Below are 15,433 nucleotides of genomic sequence, written 5' to 3'. Positions count from 1 at the left end.
ATAGTTTAGTACCTGTAAACTGGTAGTTATTTTAATGCTGAATAGTGATACTTGATTTAACATGCCACATCATGTCATGCATTGATTGCATTTACTTTATTATTAAACAATGAAGTATTTAATTTACTTTTTTTTTAGAACCTGTCATTTTTTGTTTAATGATAAAGCATGTGGATGATATAAAATCTGTGAACATTATTATATGGTGTTTTATGATTTTCTTTGGAACACCAAAACTCAGTTTTCAGATGCCTAAATGCTTGAGTTCCTTTTTTTTTTTTTTTCCCTGCATGTGTGCCTTTGTGTGTGTACATAGATATGTATTTTTCCACAAACATTGTTAATAGTACAACTCAGTAACTCATTTTTGGTGTTCACAGAGCACTGTTTCTTGTTACATGTTTAAAGGTGCTGCAATGTAATGCTGGTTTTATTTTGTTATTCACTACAGCCCTCGAGAAATCCGATTATTAGTTCACACTTTCTTTTATAGTTTGTAATACTTTTGGTAATGTCATTCAGTATGTTCAACATTAGCCTTTTGTAAAAAAAAATTAAAAATAAAAAATGGAAGGATAATGCTAAATGGAAGGATTTTTCTTTGCTGGATCAGCCACATTAAACATAAATGTCAAACATTTTCCAGTGGCATTATGTTACACTTGTCTACTTGACAGCACAGTGAAACTGCAATTTAACTTACAAAATACAAAGGAAAAGAAACAACAGCAAGCTTGCAAGGCTGATACATCTGTGATAGTGTTGTAATACAAAAAATGAAAAAATCATTATGAGGTCTGTCTCAGTTTTGAGTAAATTATAAAGGCCTTGTTCAAGAAATGTGACTTTTGGAAGGTGATACTGCTTCTGATTGTGGAGCCCTATTATTATTATTATTTCTGCTATTAAGTGCCATAAATTTAATAAAGAAAAATGCAAACATATATTTCAGTTCGATGTGTTTTGGTTTTATAATGTAAGCTAACTTTACCTATTATTTGAAGCTTTTATATAGGTAAATGCACAGTCTTTTTTTAATTTTAAATAACTGTACAAATATTAAAATACTATTGAAAAGGAAACTTTTTTTTTGCAATGACAAATGTTTGCAGTTTTCTCAAACAAATTGTACATTTTGCTGATATTTTGCAATAAATAGCATGCAAGTAAAACACAAATCCTGGTGTGCCATGAAATAAATAAGCTTAGTTAATTCCCTGTGTTTTTAAAATATATTCCTTTGTGGTTTTTAGCTTCGTGCATTAAGTCAGATGAATAGTATTCAGGTTAAGCAGAATACTTGAGAAGGAAACAGCTCTCATGCTTTTCATTTTAAATGGAGCTGAAACATAAGGTCTCATGGAAGCAAGCAAAAGTGTAACAGGAGCACCATGAACACTTTCCTGTTTTTATGTGAGCTCTTGAGGAGGAAAATAAATTTTAAGTGTATAACTGTGTTTTATAAGCAACTTATGTTGCCTAACCAGTATTGTTATTATGATCTGTTAAAATGGCTGTGTAGAACCACTAAGCTATTCTATTTTTTATTTTGTTCATTTTATATATGCAGTTGCACACTGACACTGAGAAAGAAAAGGGTCCCAGTTCTTAGGGAGCTAATGGTCTAAAGCAATTTTAAACCATGAGCCAAACTGAGAAAGCAAACTTGAATGCCACTGGAAAACTAATTAATTCTGTTATTCCTGAATTGAAACTTAATAATAAAATTGACATTTGGCTGCAGAGAGACAGTCAAGAGTGGTGTCTCAGCTGAAAGTTCCTTAGTTTCTTATTTGCTTAACTCACTGTAACAGCTAGCCTAAATAAAGAGACTTTGTGGGACTAGGAAACCATATTCAGACAGAACATGGATTTTAAAGCGCCATTTAATTTCTGATTAAAAATAAAATAACTAAAATACTTAATTGATTCTTTTCTTTGGCTCAGTTGGGAGATTTGGCAATGTGTCTAAGTCAGGTATGGAAGCTTACAGCAGTTAGGATGTGATGATTCTGTAGTAAGGGTCCGTAGAAGTAAAGGGTTAGCATGTAGGTTCCACAAAAATACATTTAACAACTGATTCTGTGCATTAAATGAGTTCTCATTGGAGAAAATGTCTTTTCATTCAGGTCTATCTCCTACCTCCCACAGGTACCAGCAGTTTATCTAGGAAAAGCAGCTTCAGTTCTTGTCTTCCAAAATTGCAGTTGATGAGTTTAACAAAAAGTTAGTGGTACAGGAAGCTGATTTAACCATACATTGGGCAGCTTAAATCTAAGGAACTGCAGTTGGAATAAGCCTTGATAGGCTTATTACTATCTTGTGCTTTAGAAGCTTTTCTCTCAAACAGTGGCATACATAACTATTCTAAAAAGCACAGGACACTTGCCTCGGCAATTAGTGACAAGAAAAATACCTTTGTTTGTAGTTTTTTTTTAAGGACATAGATTTTGTGTAGCTGACTACCAGAAGAAAAATAAATGTTTTAATCGTGTAAAAAATGCAATTTTGCAATATTTGTACTCAAATCATTATCAGTGAAGTTACTGTAATGATTTGTGAAATAGGATTTAAAATTTACTATAAGGAATGCATTCACTTGGTACTGGTATACTTGGGTTGCTTTAAACAAGGCTGTAATTAAATCTATTGTAATTTCTCCAATTAAAGTAGATGAGGGCAGTACCACCTTTGAGATTTTCTGTTGCTTGATCTAAACTCTTTGAGGAAGGCTGGATTGGTCTTGAGGAACAAAGGCAGAAAAAATAGTTAAAAAATAACTAAGCTTGGCAGCCAAAGTAAATGTTTTCATTTGAAGACACACAATTTTTTCTCACATGAAGGGATTTGTCAATGGATTTTTAATCAAAACTGTTTATCTTTGTTTTGTTTTCTGGATGATTCATTCAGTAGCACTGCCATAATTTGTTTACTTTCACCTTCTACTGATTAAGGAATTCTAGATGTCAAGTGAAACCTAATTGTAAAGCATTTGTAAACTCTGCAAAGTACATTTTTAGTTGGGAACAAGACTTTTGTGCATATTTTAAATAATGTGCATTTCACATTCTTAGTCTTGGAAAAATAAGTTTGTTTTAATAATGCAAACATTAATTTATACTGTTTCCTTTCAATACAAAAGCAGAAGCAGACTGTTCAAAATGTATAAAGTTTATTCAAGGACTCAGTTTCCAATTCTTGCAGTTTCCTTTTCCATAAAGCTATATAAAGATAGACAAATGCAAATACTAAAGGACTGTGAAATGGAAAAAAAAAGCTCGTGTTTGGGCAATCACCAGTGAAGCTTTTCTATCATTTTTCCACTGTGTAACAATTGCAACCAGTTACAAGAACTGCTGTAAATAATTCTTTTTGAGGGTGTAAATATGCAAGCAAATCAGTTTGCTGGCAGTGTTTTTTTTCCTCTTCTCCCATTGGATAATACTTTTGGAAATAAACTAGAGAACTACCCATGCTCACTTCCCTGTGCCATAACTTTCTGTTATTGTGTAACTATTTACTGAAGTTTGATTCAAGTAGAAACAGTAATTTTGAATGAACTATGTTGAGATTAACAGCACTTCAAATTGTAGCATCAGCTGATTACACTCTGGTAATTTTAGCATAAATTTTGTTTCTCTATTAACCTAAAAGAAAAAAAAAATAGTGACAAGATGTTGCCAGTTATGCTTTAAAAAATGTGCACAACTTCTATACAGGAACAATACTTCTGATGTCAGTGTTGTAGCATAATGAAAAGAAGAATGAAATGTAAGCAATGAAAAGGATCACACTGGTGATTTGGCTGTTGGCAGTGCTGAGGTTACAGCAGACTTCTTTAGGTTTGGTACTACTCAGAATCCACCTGTGAAATGAAGCAAGTCCAGAGGATTTATCTCCACAAGGGTGGTAGTTATTGCAGTGTCTAGATGAAGTGCCATACTACTTAATAGTGTTACCAGCCTGGGGATTGCACCCTGCTTTTCCTTGCTCTTTAGGGGTCAGGTTAATCTTGCTTGGATAGCCTCAGTTCAATCCCTTGCTGTGAATTAATTAGCAAATCACATTTGAAAATGTGCCTCCAAAACAAAAGCTTAAAATGTGTAATATAAAAGTGCTGTGCTTCTACTGCCAGCAGAACAAGCAGATTTTAATTATTTTGCAGTATCTGGCTAATAGTTAGGGGTTAGATTAGGTGAATTAGTTGTTTGATACTCCGTGGAAGTGGGCACATGTTCCTTGATGTCAGAAAAATGGCTGAAATTTCTAAGGATTCAAGTCCCAGTTTTGCTGTTAATACTACACCTGTAAGAGATTGGTGACATTACAGTTCTCCAAGTTCCTTGTAGCAGCAGTTTTTAGGTATCTGGCACATGCAAAGGTATTTGCTGACCTTTATTTTATTACTCATACTTTTTATCCAATGAGTAAGTTAAGTCTACTTGTATTTTGGTTTGTAAAAGATTGTGCATGGAGCTGAAACCACCTAAACTGACTTTAAAGGAATACTGAAGACAGCTTTCTGTTGAAGCGTGCCTCAGATGAGAGCTTAGTTGTAGAGACAGATACAGTCAAGAGATACAGCCATGGAGATAAACATTTCTCTCCTTATGGCCAACAGCCTTGGACTCACTCCTGAAGACAGGAGTGAGTGAGTGAGTGAGTGAGTCTAAGCCTGAGAGAAGAGATTTTAGATATGGAAGATGTGTGGCTTCCTACTTCACCTTTAGGCAGTGTAACAGCAATTGGAGCACACTCAAGGTAACATGTGAAACCTTGCTTCACTTGCTTAGGCTCACCTTGAGTGTTTCCTACTTGCACTACTGAAGCTCTTTGAACATTAAATACTGAGGGCTGTGTCCTGCTGCTGAAGGGCAGTTTCAGTTCTGTATATCAGACTCAGGAAAATTGCAAAAGCAGCACTTGAAGCAGGGACTGCCCCGGGCTTTACCACAATAATAGTGGTAAATGTTAACAGGGGACTCTTTCTCAGCTCAGGTTTTTGTGTTTACCTGGGGATCTCATCTGAGTGTTGATTTTCTTCCCTTGTTCACTAGAGCCAAAGTAGCAAGTTTTTAAAAAGTTAGTAGTTATTTTGTCCTGATTCTTCTGTTTTAAGGATGATGAATAATTTTTATCCAAAAGGTGGATATTTGAGGTTTACTAACACTATGGGTTAAAATCCTTCTGTAAATAGACACCAAGGCACTGCATGATAGCTCCTTCCTGGGTAGTAAAATCATAAAGTAGATACAAAACAGCATCAAAGGAATTAAAAACCCACAAGGTTTAAACAACAGACTACTAAATAGAAATCTTGCTACCCAGAGGTGTGCAAACAATTTATTTGTGTTCAATGCAACACCATACAGGGGAACGGGTCTGCAGTTGTGTTTCTTTACAAGGCCAATAAATGGTTTGTCAGCTCTGGTGAGCATTTATTTTGTATCCAAAGTCCTAATGTAAAAAGTGGTAACAGTTTTACTCTCTGTTTGTGGTTGAGTCCCACTCTGACAGTATCAGAAATACCAGTCAACAGGTGCAAATGGAAATGAAATATTCCTCTTAATTATGTGGGCTGCATAAAAGGATTTTTTTCCCACTGCCCAAATAGTTCCTTGCATCAGACAATCTGAAGACACTTGTTTTTTATTTTTTACTAGTTCAGCTAGCACAACAGATTGCCTTGTTGAATTAGCATGTCCTAAAATAAAAAAAGGATTTAAATGAATATGACGGTACAGGCAGTAGAACAAACAATTGCCATTATAAAATATAATAACATATTTCTTTGTTGTATAGTGAATGGATTTGAGAGATAGAGAGGCCTTCATGACTTCTGGAGCATTTTGCATTAGTTATTTTTATATGAATCCCAGTAAGCAATTCAGCATATGTGTTGCCAAATTAAAATAGAAAGCTAATAGCAAATTAACATATTTTACACAGAACTTATACAAATACCACATTTTTCTATCTTGTGTTATTGCAAGAACAAAATTGCATAGACCAGTTGCTGGCACTTTCTGAATTCTCCAAATAATGCTTTATCTTACAAATAATTCAAGTAGTTCCCTCAATTTAATTTCACCCACTAATACAGTAAGTGTTTACATGTAGTGAGAGGAAAAACCCACGGATCTCAAAAATATGAATAATGACATAATTGTCTGAATGAATAATAGTTCAGCAAGGAAACATATTTGTTTTATTTTTTTATGCTCTCTGTAAGGCTGTTTTCCAAGTGTTACTGACTAAACTTGTAATTTGATTCAAGTCGTTCTTCTGAAGTGGAAATGTCATTTGTGCTCTTCTTCCCCTTACACCCTGTATTCCAGAACTGCAGATGCAGATTTGTTGCCTAAATTTTAAGTACTTTGTTTTTAAAATGCTGAAAAATAGCTTTCAGTAACGATCCCTCTTTAGGAGTAATACAAAACTCAGATGCGCAAGGGGGCGTGTGGCCTTTTCGGGTGCCTCACTGGCACACTCGGCTGTATTCCTGGCAAGTGGAGCCCACGCCGGCCACTGACAAGTAGAGCTTTCCATCTGGACACACGCAGATTTCATAGAGCCCCTGAGAAATCCCGGATCCACCCCTTGCACCCTCAGGCAGCTTGGGCAGTCGCACAGTTTGAGCATCGAGCAAGAGCTGTGTGGGGAAAAAGCAGGACAAATCAGGTTGTTAGAGATAATAAAGCGGTAACGTGCCATGAGGCAAGTTGAATTTGTCCAGGCAGAGCCATAAGAATGGCCTTTTACACAGGACTTGTTATATACCAAGTTTCTCTGAGCCCTAGGCTCTTGGCAGACATGAACACAGGACAGGAATAAGCTGGTGCCCACTCTTCTTAGCAGACAACTCGTGAAGTTCAACAAGGCCAAGTGCAATGTCCTGGCCCTGTGTTGGGGAAATCCCCAAAACAGATACAAGCAGGGTTATGAACGGATTGAGAGAAGCCCTGAGGAGAAAGATGTGGGGGTATTCATGAATGAAAACCTATGTATGAACCAGCAATGCACACTCACAGCCCAGAAAATCAATCACATCCTAGACTGCAACAGGAGCAGCGTGGTCAGGGGCAAGGGAGGGGATTGTGCTCCTCTGCTCTGCTCCGGTGAGACCCCACCTGCAGTGCTGCATCCAGCTCCGGGGTCCCCCACATAAGAAAGACATGGGCCTGTTGAAGTGAGTTCAGAGGAGGGACACAAAGACGCTCAGAGGGACGGAGCACCTCTCCTATGAGGAAAGTCTGAGAGAACTGGGATTGTTCAGGCTGGAGAAGAGAAGACTCTGGGGAGACCTGACTGTAGCCTTCCAGTACTTAAAGGGGGCCTACATGAAAGCTGAGGAGGAACCCTTCATCAGGGATATTGATTTTAAATTGAAAGAATACAGATTTAGATTAGATATAAAAAAGAACTTCTTTCAATGGTAAGGCACAGGAACAGATTGCCCAGAGAAATTGTGGATGACCCATCCCTGGAAGTGCTCAAGGCCAGACTGGATTGAACTCTGAGCAGCCTGGTCTAGTTGAAGGTGTCTCTGTCCATGGCAGGGGAAGTTGGACCAGGATGATCTTCCAGGTCCCTTCCCTGTGATTCTAAGGTAAGTGGCAGGGTTCCTGCCCATGCACAGAACAGCAGGACACAAGCACTGCTGCTGGACCCAGGTCTGTCCTGGCCTGAGCACTGAGGCTCACTGCGGAGCCAGCTGGTTAAGGATGGATGTGGGGTGGTCTGTACTTCCTCTGTGGAAGAACTGGCACAGTACAACTTTCCAGAGGGAATAGATATGCTGCTGCATGTTGCCTCCTGTTGATGTCTGCAGAGCTTCATGCCTAAATTTTGCCACTCTGGGGCTGCATCTGCTCTGAGCCGTTTCCCTCTGGCACACCTGGGAATCACTGTGCTAGTGGGGAACAAAGCAGCATCCAAGTTTTATTAGAAAACATCTCTCTAAGCTAATGCAACATTATGTCTGTTAGTAGTATTATTTACATAAGTAAAAGTTTTATTATTTGCACTAATAATTTTATTATCCTGTCATCTAAAACCTGAGGAATTAAATTTACAGAACTTGAAAAAAAGACTTGAGGTTATAGTCACATAGAAAATCAACCACAGTTATGGAAAAGAAGGGCTTGCACTCACCACGCCATCACTGCTGTGTAGTTTGATATCCATCTGGGAAAGAGCTTCAATATTCCCAGCTTGTGCTTTGATATTAATTCCTCGTGGTGCATCCATGCTCAAAGATCGAGTTGGTGATTCCAGCCTAAAAGCAGGAGTGGGAAATTGGACAGTAACACAATCTCACAAGTTCCTTTATTTTAGAGAAATATGTAAACATTGAATATGCCTTTGCAAGCTCTTGCCTGAAGTCATATAAAAGATGCAGCTTTCCTTCATGCAGACTTGAAAAAGGAGGCAGCTATTTCAGAAACCAACAAAAATCCCAAATGAAAAATATAGATTAATTAATTAATAATACAAATGCAAGGTATTATTTAATACATAACTGCATATTATTTCATTATAACAGTAACTTAATCTATTAACCCGAAACCCAGTTTTACATTAGTTAGTTTCATTTTCTTTTCATTTTTGACACAGTAAGACATTGAAATAAATACAATTAATACAATCTGGAACTTTTTTTAATCAATGAGATTTTTGACACTGCAATTAGTTGGAGCAAGATTTCACTCAGAGTGTGTGTGTGTGTGTGTGTATGTGTGTGTGTATGTGTGTGTGTATTGTTTAAATAGATGACATCTGAAACGTAAAAACTATTAATTTGGAATAGAAATTATACAGTATAACAAATGGAGTTGCAAACCCTGCACTGCCACAAGATGGCAGGAAGGCACTGTATTATCTGAGTAATCTCCTCATCGGATCAGCTGTGCAGGAATAATGATTTTTATTTTTCAGAGATAAGGCTTTGTTTCTTCCGAATTTTTGGTATCATTTCCATACTAAGTAGCAGGGATAGAAGTACTAATTTAAAATCACAAGGAAAGAAAAAGCACAATCCTAGCAACAAGCTAGTGATTATGTTGCTTCTTTTTACCATTACCTAGAACTGCTTCATATGGAGGCACTGCAGGATCAGAATTGTTACCTATTAGGTTTTGATCATGAGTACTCACTCATCCTTCCTGATGACACCAGCCAACACTAAACAGGTGAATATGAAGGCTAGAGAAAGTGAGACAACTGGTGGTCCCTGTTTGCATCTGTGTTAGCTTTCCTATTCCCTGGATACATACCACAGAATGTGGGCTGCATCCACACAGACACACTTCTTCCCAATCCTGCATGTTCTCACCCACTGTGTTTTCCAGAAATGGAGACGGTTGTGTATGTGTGTGTGTGTGTGTGTGTGTGTGTGTGTGTGCATGCACTCCCAGCAGATGCTGTGCTGGCTCCACAGGTGCTCCACAGCTGCCAGTCCAGGTGAGTGGAAGCTGTGCCCAAGCAAGTCCTTTACTGGGAATGCATTGTGTAGTGAGTCCAGACTCTGACTGCCAATTATTGGCAGGAGTTAACTTGTCTAATTTACTGAGACTCTTTCAATTATTCCCTTTCTTTTTGTTTTCCTGCTCTTTCATTAAAATTAGAAGGTAAAAGAAGACAGTTTGTGCTTGTGAGAAAGTTCAGTTGTATCTTTGAATTCTGAAGAAGCTAAATCCAGCTGATAACTGAAAACCTAAATCCATGATATCTAAGCACAGTCACTGAAACTTCATTTTTTATCCTCAAATCTGAAAATAGCTCAAGCAATATTGGCTTATCACTGCTGGCCAGAGTTAGCAAAATATTCTATCTTCTCTGATCTTCAAAGGTCCCTTCCAACCCAAACCATTCTGTGACTTCATATTTCTATGATCAGCCTCTCCCTGACATCTCCTGGGTTTATCACATTCACTTAGTTTAAAGTCTAGACTGATAGATAAATAAAATACTAACAATAAGTAAATGCATCATGGCCCCATATTGAGACCATATCCACAAAAAAATTTGATGCCTCATCCCATGAATCTGAGATAGCACAAACCTCTGTCACGACCGTGCTTTGTACCAGGGCATGAGTATGATTTTGTTCTGCATCAGACAGCAAATATTAGTATTAGTAGTCTTTATAAGCAGTGTTTGAAATTTAACAACTTTTGTAGGAAATTTTGCTTTAGATCTCTAGATTTATACCTCTGTGAAATAGAAAATCAGTTCTTCCCTGAGTGATTAATGTAGGAGGTCTTGCTTCATGGGAATATTTCTGAGTGCGCATTTGTATGCATTATATACTGCAAAATTAAACACAGTTTCTATTTTCAATCTTTTAAATTTAATACATTTTCATAAGTTAGTGTCAAGGTAGTCAAATATAACTTTGCCATAGTTTGTCTTGACAAAAAGCTTTAAACTCTGAAATAGCTCATGTTCTTTTGTAAAGTATTTCACCTACATAAGCAAACTATATGTAGGCATAAATTTTTATTTTTAAACTTCATTGAAGTAGACTGGGACAAATTTCTGAGAGTGTATAAGACCTGGAGTTTATAAAGTAATCAAGCACAAGAGAAGTGTTTCTTACTTTCTACAAAAATTAATTATGGCATGAAGTCTACAGACTTCGGAAGCACTTAGATTTATGATATGACATACACATAATTTAAATTACATTGCAGAATCACATTTGCTATATTAATCACAAAGCTAAATTTCTGCTGTTTATACAGGTCCTATTTCTAGATTAACTCAGCCTGGATTTGCCTAATTAAGCACGTCACTGAAGCTTCCTGGCAATGCAAACTGTCATGAATCAGTGACGTGAACTGTAATACGTGAGATTCTAGCAAAGGCAAGAGTCAATAACACTAATGATGCATTTCTTCATACAGTATTCAAAGGTTCAGTGTCTGAAGTCCAGATGTACTCAAAGGGAAATGGGCACCCAGTGTAAAAACAGCTGGAGCTGAACCTTGACTTTGAATGTCCCTTCTCAGTCCCCACATTGATGTGCATTCCTCAGGTGTCCTGGCACAACTCAGTTTGTTTGCAAATGACGGAAGGTGCTTGGAGAGTAAGAGGGAAGAAATTAATTGTCTTAGAGTTTTTTGGTCACTTCATAGTGTTTGAATTTGTGCATTAGAATGATGAGGGAATACATTGTTACCAGTCACTTTATCTTTTTTTTTAAACTTACAGACACATAAATTACATTTAAGAGGATGAAGTGAATGATCTTTACTATCTAGGGGAATTAATCTATGTAATCTGCTGTCCTAAATGTGACATCTGTCACAGCCTCTATCTCACTTGGGAAGATGGATTCTGTACTTACAGGTAGCTTCTAGGTACTGTGGTAACTGCCAGGGTCAATTAGCAAGGGGTGTGGTGCAAAAGAAATCGATCTGGGCAGCACAACATTTGATGCCAAGGACCTGACAGTGCATTATATGTGTCCTGAGGAGTACTCTGGACTAGCTGCTACAAACTGGATGCCCAGAAAGGTTGGAGCACATTAGGTGTTCTCCAAGAGATCACAGCTTTCAGATTAGTTTAACACAAATGTCACCCTGTCCATGTACCCCAAACAGTTCCACAATGAAAATCAAGATGTGGAGATTTCCCAGGCTGTTGGGAGATTTCCCTCAGAAGCATGTTTCTAAATGCACTCAAGTAGACATACCCACAGACTGTAAGGCAATGCAAGCCTCACCTGGGCCCATTTGCAGGACAGTTATTTTGCCTTGCTTCCCTTCACTCCAATCCCTGCAGCCTGAGAAACTGCACCACGTCAGCTTACAAAAGGCAGAGAAGGGTGAGGGAATAGGTGGTCCCTGGTAATATTTTACAGCTGTCATTTGCTGGATATTGGTTCTCTGTAGTCCATTGCAACTAAAGCAATTGACTGCAGAAAAGACAGTATTTTCATTGCTGTCTTCTTACCTGTGGATAAGGGTTCCAGGAGTCAACTATATTGTCTTGTCTGGCTGCCAAAGAAATTTGGTGCTGAGCTGTGCCAAATAATTCATGAAGGACTGTGTGAAAAATATTCTGAGGGAGCCGCAACAGCCTCCAGGCTCTGGATCTGAAACCATCCCAACAACCTAAAGGCTTGGAGATTTCCCTTTTCCTATGAGCGTGTTGCTAACTCGTGGAGATGTCAGATCACCAGAAATTGCTCAGTTGGCTGTTAGAGAGGATGTGAGGGCAGTGACAGCCTGCAGCAGTTCTGGTAAAGAAGCAGATGGCACTGCCTGTGCGTGCTGCAGGAATATTGATCTCTTTTTTCATCCTGGTCTGGCAGGAGTCAGAAGGATATCCTACAGATCTTGTAAGTACCACAAGACATGAGAAAGCTGGTTCTAGCACTGAAGAAAGAGTACCACAAGTTTCCTACTTGCAGTTTGCTTGACCCTTAGAGCAGGACAGAGCAACCAGCTTGCTCCTGGGTAATTGTTTATCCTTTCCTTCTGACCTTTTTGACCTTTCCAGCTCATGAGTCATCATCTCTACTAAACTGAATTGGAAGAGAATTCTGTGGTATGACCTTAGACAGAAATTGCCCATCTGTATGCGTTCTTCCCAGCACCTATCTAAGGAAGATCAGGGTTACTGTAACTGAAAAGGTCTGGGATCAACACTACCTCTAATACTGTAGTGCATCCAACAACTGTGCATCCCTGGAAGCATCCAAGGTCAGGTTGGACAGGGCCTTGAGCAACCTGGTCTAGTGGAAGGTGTAACCGCTCATGACAGGGGGTTGAAACCAGATGATCTTTAAGGACCCTTGCAACACAAATAATTTTGTGATTCTATAATCAAAACATCTTTTTCACATCATCAGGTAAGGAAGAGACCCTCATATCCATTTGGTGTGCAAAAAGGAATCCTGCCTTGAGCACCTGCCTCAAAGTCAGAGTTCGTCTGAGGTCAAAGGGGAACAGAGGTCATGAAGCAAAGGATTAATAGGAAATGCAAGAAATTAAGACGGAAAAAAGAAAATACAGGAGGGAAAAAGGGGAAAAAGGAAAATCTTTAACCGTAAAGGAACTAATGTTTTGAAAGGCAAAAAAAGCAACCTAGAGGATTCTGTGGGCTTAATTGGCCTTGGTTCTCTGTAGATGTCTGCTTTGAGCCCTGCTTTTTGAATGCATGTTAACCTTTAAAAGGCAATAGGAGTATACTGACTTTTTGATTAGTCTGAAAGCAGTCTAATTCCCCAGCCATGCAGCTAGACATTGTAAGAGAGTAAACCATAGGCAGAGCATGCACTAGTCACACAGGAAAAAGAGATTGTCAGCATTAATTTATGGTGCCATATACACAATTTCAAACCATATCCTTTCTTTATGAGGAAGCTGGATTCCTGTTGACAAGAGCTGAGCAAAACTGGGCTGAAGCTAGGGGTGGAGAGTGAGCAGCAGGCATAGAGTAATGCCTGCTGCCAATCCTCACCCATATTCACTTATCTCTCAGCATCTTGCTGTTTTGAGGTTGGGTGAGTGGAGTGGGCGGTCAGGATGTAGCAAGAAGAATATGATTACCCAGACCTGAGGATCTTGGTGTTCTGCCTTGTGGCTTCTGGTTGCTTGCCAGAAGATCCAAAGGCAAAGAAGGACAAAGCAACAGGACTGAGATCTGTCTCAATATATGCCTCATTTCTGTATTTTGTAAAAGTATTTTCTTTGGAACAGCTCCTAAAATTACATCTCCTTGCAAAGAGGAAAAATGAGTTTCACAGCATATTCCAGCAACCGTGTCTATCTTAAGGACATGGAAGTATCAGTATTCAATAGTAAACTGTGATAGCTTTTACTGAATGTCAAAGAATAGAAAATACTAATGACTCATTAAATCTTCTTCCCCAATCAGTTTCTGCATAATGGAAATACAGCAGTTACTTAGTCAGGCCTTAGCACAAAATTCTGATTTGACGTTACTTCTATGAATCTTTCAAATGTTGACTGATTTTTCTTTCTAAAATGTCCCATTTTGCATCACACCCATTGAATTCCTTCATTTAGAGGTGGAATAATTGCTTCCCACCCAGATGATATTGTCTTCCATATTGCCTGCATTCACTTTGATATTCTAAGTTCGAACTTCACTGAGTTATACTAAATGGAACATAATGAGAAGAACTGACTGAAAAACTTCATCCATTTTTCCTTGTCAAGCCCATTAGTTGGTCAGTGGTTATAATCTATTGCCCAGTTTTTTGTAGCTTATTTCAAAAAAATCATTTTCCAAGGATGATTGCCTCTGGGAGTTGTCTGAACTAGGAGGCATATTTTGTTTCAGTATGACCAATGTCATTATCTACAACGCCTATACATTGAATACTGAGTTAATTTATTATTTATGCCACAATAAAATATAATACTCAAACCAGTCTGTTTTTAATGAAACAAAATTTAACAGCAATTAGCTTAAACTTAAAAAAAGAACATTTAATCATTTTCTACCAAGTGAATCTGGTGCTTGCATTGCAGAAAAATTTACAGGAAAACTTAGAGGAGCATGAGATACAGTTTAATATTAAAACTGTGCTTTCAACTTAACTGTGCTAAAATTATTAACTCAGTTTTTGTGCCAGTAATAAAAAAGATCACCACTATCTTGTGAAAATACAGAGGAGTTTTCTTTCTTTGTAAGAAAACACATAGAGTACAAGTGAATTCAGAGGAACATACTATGAAAACATCTGTTTAGAGGCAAGTGTATGTACACAGGAGCTCCATTAGAGAAAAATTATTTGGCTGGAATACAAGCAGCTGTTCATAAAGCACTTAATTTTTCCAGGAATTCCAAAACTTTTAAAAAAACCCCAAAACTTCATTGACCCTATGTTTTAACTTAGGGACTACAAAATGATAGAGCAATCTGTTCTAATTTGATTTTAAAAGTAACCTTTTTTCCTTGATTCTTCTGCTTATTGCTTAAATGCATTAATGAAAATTTCATTTTGGAAGGTCCATCATTTTGTCTCCAATCACTTGGGGAAGTCTCAAAATGTGCTGTGCTTTGATGACAGCTTGGTAACAGCTCTGACCTCTGAAAATATACAGAAATGTACCTTGTAATGCACTGAAACATCTCAAATACTTTCATAACAGCAGAACTATCCTGAAATAACTACAGAATGCTGTAGTAGGCATTTTAGTAGTCTGCTTTTTCTGGTAGTCTTTCTCTGGACAATCAAGTTCATGCACATAGACAGTCAGTCCTAAGGTGTGAAACACAAGCAAGTCATTACTAATAGAGCACAGGACTTCTGTATGTCATGTGTAATACTGCTGCAGGATCCTTTCCTTCATGTTTATTAGACTCCCCTTCCAGAGGTCTGTGTTGGTAAAGCCTAGGAGCTCTTCATTACTGAACCATTTCAGGGCTGCATTCTCATATCTGGAGGGTAAAA

The 15,433-nt window shown here is 37.9% G+C and overlaps 1 protein-coding gene across 1 annotated transcript in view; it reads right to left on the bottom strand.

The window, feature by feature from the left end:
- Window positions 1-6,478: 6,478 nt before the first annotated feature.
- Window positions 6,479-15,433, bottom strand: part of SGCG (sarcoglycan gamma) — a 50,780-nt gene continuing 41,825 nt past the window's right edge. Inside the window, exons 6-7 of the mRNA XM_062514665.1 lie at window positions 8,155-8,278; window positions 6,479-6,652 (exon numbers count right to left, since the gene is read on the bottom strand). Coding sequence (XP_062370649.1) covers window positions 6,479-6,652; window positions 8,155-8,278 — 298 coding nt within the window. The remainder of the gene's footprint in view (window positions 6,653-8,154; window positions 8,279-15,433) is intronic.

Source organism: Cinclus cinclus, chromosome 2, assembly GCF_963662255.1.
Source record: "Cinclus cinclus chromosome 2, bCinCin1.1, whole genome shotgun sequence".
Classification (NCBI taxonomy): domain Eukaryota; kingdom Metazoa; phylum Chordata; class Aves; order Passeriformes; family Cinclidae; genus Cinclus; species Cinclus cinclus.
The sequence above is the reverse complement of the archived record's forward strand: the minus strand, read 5'-3'. Positions and strand labels throughout refer to the sequence as shown.